The sequence below is a fragment of the Xiphias gladius genome, chromosome 22, assembly GCF_016859285.1.
Source record: "Xiphias gladius isolate SHS-SW01 ecotype Sanya breed wild chromosome 22, ASM1685928v1, whole genome shotgun sequence".
NCBI lineage: Eukaryota > Metazoa > Chordata > Actinopteri > Istiophoriformes > Xiphiidae > Xiphias > Xiphias gladius.
Genome location: NC_053421.1, coordinates 29,141,942 through 29,147,941, shown reverse-complemented (window position 1 = coordinate 29,147,941; position 6,000 = coordinate 29,141,942). Strand labels below are relative to the sequence as shown.

Here is a 6,000-nt window from a genome sequence, read left to right as displayed (position 1 = left end):
CAAACGCCAGATTTTATTCATCAGATGGACAAACACTGAAATGCAGGTCACACGGTTCATCTGTGGTTAGTAGCATTTCTACAGCAACAAAATTTCTGATCAAATGTTATATTACAGACATTTAAAATAACTTATGTACAAAATCTACTGTTGTAGACTGAAAGAAAGGAGAGTGCATTTGTACGGGTAAATGTTACTTGTTGGCTCACCCGCCAATAAACAGTTTTTCTGGGGAAAGAAAAAGTTCTCACGGTAAAAACATCCACCGTGTTTTAAAGCAAACTCCACTGTTGTGCAGAATCAGATGTAGGTTGGTCATTTATTGTCTCTTCATATAATGGATAAAATGATCAAATTTTCATACGGATATAAGGTGACTCAGTTCTTGTTTACATGGCGATCCTACATATTTTTTAATCATAGGATTTTGGTCTGCTTGAAATCTACAAAATCGGGACAAACGAGTGTTTTTTAATATATAAAATTGAATATGTATCTTGTAGCTGTGGTTTTTCAAGCAGTTTTGGCAGCTACTCAAAACCCAAAGACAGAGATACTGAATGTACAGAACCTGGTGTCAGGTCAAGTTAGAAGCCTTTTTCTCAAATTACTAATTTGCTCACTCACTTGACTTATTTCATTCCTTCAATTAATAATTGGTAGCCTGAAATGACTCAGTTCCTCCTCAATTCATTCCCTCACAAAAGCATAAAGTCACAGAGAACCGCTCATTTTAACAAAGTTTGGTTTTGATTTCAGACTCAGAAACATGGATATATTTCACGTTGTGGCTGATAAACACGACACTGTGTTATCTTGACATCCTTTTACAGGGTAAACAGACTGTTTTGGCATAAAAACCGTGCTGGAACTCATCAAGTGGTGTTGCTTTTTGCAGCTGCAGACTGAACTGCAGTGATTTGGTAGTACACTTCCATCAAGCACGCACGCCAGATTAAAGAATAATGGTCAAAATATAACATCCGGACTTTGAGTCTCTAGTACAGGTCAAACTTCGTAAACTCTAGATCCTACATTTCCAATTAACAGCGGGGTTCCTGTTGTGGCTGATTGGTGCATGTGACAGAGGAAAGAAGCAAATCCGCTCATTTGAGAAGCTGGAGCCAGAGAATGTGGCTTATGTTTTTCACTATTTTTGCTCGAAGACCCGTGTTACAGCGGTACTCTCTCCATTCAAAAAGAAAATCTGATCAACACGTAATTGCCTCGTCCTCGAATGTTGACCTCCACTTTTTCAAACCTAATTTTCAGGAAAAAAAGTACTGCCTTACAGTCGGGCCAGCGTGGTATATTAAGTGCACCAAATGGTAACGAGGGGCCAGGTCTGATCACAAATGTTCATCTGCCAGGCTGTGCAGATGCGAGAGCTTGAAGCACGAGAAGCCACTCTGCTTGTGTGGAGGTTCATCAGCTACAGTAAAAAATGATAAATATGAAGGTGGACGTGAATGAACGAATGGAGGTGGCTGCACACAGGACATTATTTCCTCTTTTCCCTGTCTCAAACCATCACAGAATAGAAACCACTTGACAGGATGTATACACCATGTTTCTGTGAGAGAACAGAAGATAATTAAAAGACAAAGAAGGAGCACTTGTCCCCAAACACGCACCCTACATGCGTTTCCCCCGTGTGTGTGTTTTTTTTTACTGATTTGGTGTAATTTTCTGCCGCCGCTCGGCCTCACTTCCAGACTTTGACGATGCCGTCTCTGGACGAGGTGACGATGAAGCCCTGCGTGGTCTGAAAGGTGGCGATGTCAGTGATGATGTCGTGGTGTCCCACAGGGAGGGACTCTGGGCCGCGGCGAGGAGAGTCCTCCACCACACCGCTCTTCTGTTTGCTGTGGATCTCCTGCACAGACAGCAGGGTTCGGAGTTGATTGTCATTGGAATAGCTTTTAACTCAACGCTCACAGAGGCCTGATGGGAAATAGACGTTTTCAGAAAAATACGATACGAATGAATTCACAAACTAAATAAATATAACTACTTAGTTATCTTATTATTTAGTTAAATAAAATATTAAACGAAACCGCATACAACAGTAACACCCTGCCTACTCAGCCTGCGCAGCGAAAGCAGCAGCAGCAGCTTCGGTCCTCCCCCGTGTTTACACAGGAAGCGTTCAGGTGCGGTGCTGAGTGACGACATCTGCCTTTCGGCGGCGCTCAGAGCCAAACGCACAACCAGGGCAGTTACATTGTAAAACAGAGGGGAATCGACTGGACTTTGGGTCGTGTTTATGAGCGAGTGGTGAAACCCGAGCCGACTCGCTGCCTGAGCAGACATCTGGACTGATTACGACAGGAGCGTAATTGTTCTGTCAGAACAATAAACACACTCAGCCCTTATCATTGCCTGGTAGCTTAGTAGAGTCATAGCAGCTGACGGTTGGAGAAACCTTGAAAAATCTTTGTCATGAAGATGGAAGTAGAGGAAACGTCATGATTTAGGGATTTTCCATGTAAATCAACCCAGCAGCTGAGATCTGGACCATGGTGCTAGTGCGACACTAGCGGTGCTTTTGGGGGAGTCCTTGCTCTAAAAAAAAAAGAAGCATTTCCACCTGTTGAATAAATTCTCACCTGTCAGACTCTGAGCAACCGAACAGTTCTCCCGCACTACAAGCTTGCGGCAGCCCCTTCCACAGACAGCTACAGTGTGGGCTTGGAGCGTCAGATTTCTCCCGTCGAGATCAACACTACAACACTAGACGTGATCAGGCCGTATTGTGCTTTGATTACGTTCTGTACAGGAACTGGGTTCATGGTTTTTTCATTAACTTTGATAGTGAGTGTCGATCCCAGAGGAAGTGACTTTGCTAGATCCACGACTCTTTCTTCAACTTTCATCTTCATGTTGAGTTAAGTCTCAATAATCTCTCCGCCAGCGTCAGATGCTCACAGGAGAAAACACAAGCTGACCAATCACAGTCTCTCTTATCTCCATAGCTCTGATGTGTACCTATATTTTGATGGAGGTGCACATCAGCTACGAGCAAAGGCTCCATTTCTACGTCTCAACGCCTTAACTGTCTGTCTGGCCAGTTTTCTGAATATGTTTAGCGTGTCTGATATTCAGAGAACTTTGGTCGGTTAGGATCGTTAATTACCAGGGCGATGAAAACTGGTCCCGAGTGTGTGTAGCTACCTGTACCACTTCGGTGCCTTCAATGATCTTCCTGCTGTAGAGAACGGACGGGCAGTGAAGCGAGTCATTGGCTCCTCCAGCCACGATGTATGACCTCTCTGGATACGCCAGGTCCCAGAACCTGACAACCACGACAAAACTTTATTGTGAAAGGCATATGTTCAGGTGTTTTCAGTCAGATTTGGAGTTATGGTACAGTATCTGTCAGATGTCACCGGCGGTTTGGTTCTTTCCACGGACTTTCCAGTGATGTAGTTTTCAGCCGTTAATATTCCCTGTCATCTGTTTTCATTCCAGGGTCTGCGAGGAGGATTTCTCCTGAATTTCCCTGAAGCTGCAGCTGTTTTGTTGCTGCAGTGACATCACAGAGTTGTGGGAGCCTGCTGTTTCTCCTCAGAGATTATTTACTGGAAATAAGGTTTAGACTCTGACACTGTAAAAGCCCCCCGCTGGTGAACTCTCGCTTGCTCTATCGCTTGCTGTTTTTTTTTTTTTTTTTTTTTTTTAAACTTTGAATCGGAATGATGTTAAAAGGGAGCAGTTGTAATGTCTGTTTAGTTGTCAGCTGATGCTGCTGATCAGATTCTCACTAAATATCAAGGAATAACTCATCTCCTCACACTGCCGCTCTGTTGAGCCGTCTGCATATCATGTACCATGTACAGGTTTGGCGGGAAAGAACCGGGGTGACTTTGACTCGGGTTCCCGCACGACGGGTATCTACTAGACCGAAGAGCGCCACAGATTTTAGTGCATCTTTTCAAAACCTAGTCTGACTCTAAAATAAAAGAGCCGACTAACTTCCTATACACGTCTGCCCGTCGAGTCTCATGTGCTACTTTTGACTCGCACCTTTTACTCTTTTCCCGCCATCTTACATTGTAATTATTGGTGACGTGAAAACTTCAAATTTGCCGAGAGTCATAAAATAATGTGTCCCCCGATCATAGCTCTGTTATAATACTAATAAACACACTTCAGGGAACGTCTCCTTATTGTCTGCCTGCTGATCACGATGGATGGCAGAAGCTTAAGAGGAGCCACTTCTCTCTTCAGCAGCCTTGAGCCTGGGAGTTGGGAACGGCGAGCAGAAAGGACAGTGAAGAGAGCAGAGCGGCTTACCTTCCATCACGCTTGGCCTCATTTCCATGATAGTAAGTCATTTTAAGAGAAGAATAAGTTTGTAAAACTTTGTATCCTGCCATGTGTTTCTCTAGTGTTTTGTGCACGGAAAAAAAATAAGGAAAAATTTGCCTCAGCGGCTTGAATCGAAAACAAAAATCTGCAGCTCATCAACCGAAGACCTGAATCAGCATCGCGAGTTGTACGGAGACTGCGTGACAGTAAGTTAGCGTCGAGGTTGAGAGGATTTTTGATGGATGTTCTGTGTTGTTGTGCTGAGGTTTTTCTGGTTCCGACCTGATTCTCATGTCGGAGCCGGCCGTCAGGAGCAGAGGGTTCCCGTCAGCAGGACTGCAGTAGATCCCATGAACACTGTGAGGAGACGGCTGCAAGACACAGACAACACACACTTTGAACGGTCTTTACATACAGCTCACTCACATACACCAAAACACTGTGAAGTCCTACATTTTTAATAAACGACTTCATAGATTTTAAGATTTTCTTCAGTTACTTTGATTCACAGTGAGGAGGGTTTCTTTCTGTGCTGTTGGCCTTCAAACACAAACGCTGGACCTGAACTCTGTGACCTCTGTAGCCCAGTTTCAGACACAGTCACCCTGAAAAACCTTTATCACTCTTACTGCTTTCACTCTGATGTCTGACAAGTTGCAAATTGCCTCACATATATTTTAGCACTTTGTTTTATGTTCATGTGCTAAATAAAAGCTAATAAAACCAATTTCAACTTGGTAGGAATGCTCTGGAGAGTATCAGGTATCGACTAACTGCTGATCCAAACAGCAGCTCCTCTGTCTGCTACTGTAAACCCCCACAGGTGTTTTCACTTTTTTTACTAATCCGACTTGCTCTGTTCTTTGAATGGGACATTTGAAGTCAGATACGTAAATATTCTTGGCATCTCAGAGGCGCAAGTCATGAAAACACTGCTGCTTGGTAACTGGCACCAGACCGTTCCACAAATACCGCCATCCTGGATTTTGACAAGCCAATGACACAGGTTGCAGGAGGCATTGTGGGATAGTTTGGTAGCACTGCAGCAAAGGTTAGCCGTCCAGCGCACTGAGACCAATGGAGAACCAGGGTGTGAACCAATAGACAGGAGACAGACAGCTCTGAGAGCTGGACTGTAGTATGTGTTAGACAGAGGGACATTTTACGATCACATCAAGCAGCTCGCCTGTTAGAACCACGGATGTGTTCATTTAGAAGTGGAGGTCGGGGCAGCAGGGAATTACGTTTGAAACTCATGTAGGATGTGACCTGACATATTCAACAACTTCCTGATCCCCAGTGTTGAGTTCTATTTACAACCAAAACCAAAGTACGTCCAGAACCATCTGCACAGGTATCAAGTAATTTATTAGTTATTCATTAAAATTTTAAAAAATACAATAGAAGAATATATATTTTCAATTATATGGCAAATATATTATACATTAATATACAATAAATATAAATGAATTACAATAATATAATTAAAACATTTATAATATTTAGACAGTTGTGGTCACAGTGCAATGATTTTTAAGCTTTTACTGTGAGATGTGCAAGGTGCACACTGACAGAGACACCTGAGACTGACGGAGACATTTCTTAAAATGTCTTTCTATCTGTCTGTGATGGGGACATCGCAGTCTAACACATACTGTCGTCCTCTCCAACGTCTCCTATCCATTGATT

The 6,000-nt window shown here is 43.2% G+C and overlaps 1 protein-coding gene across 2 annotated transcripts in view; it reads right to left on the bottom strand.

Moving 5' to 3' along the window:
- The window catches only part of pik3r4 (phosphoinositide-3-kinase, regulatory subunit 4), a 33,136-nt gene continuing 27,136 nt past the window's right edge, over positions 1-6,000 (bottom strand). For both annotated transcript variants that reach the window (XM_040117699.1, XM_040117700.1), the window contains 3 exons: positions 4,594-4,682; positions 3,175-3,295; positions 1-1,876 (listed from right to left, as the gene is read on the bottom strand). In XM_040117699.1, the coding sequence (XP_039973633.1) occupies positions 1,706-1,876; positions 3,175-3,295; positions 4,594-4,682 (381 nt within the window). In that variant the 3' untranslated portion in view covers positions 1-1,705. The remainder of the gene's footprint in view (positions 1,877-3,174; positions 3,296-4,593; positions 4,683-6,000) is intronic.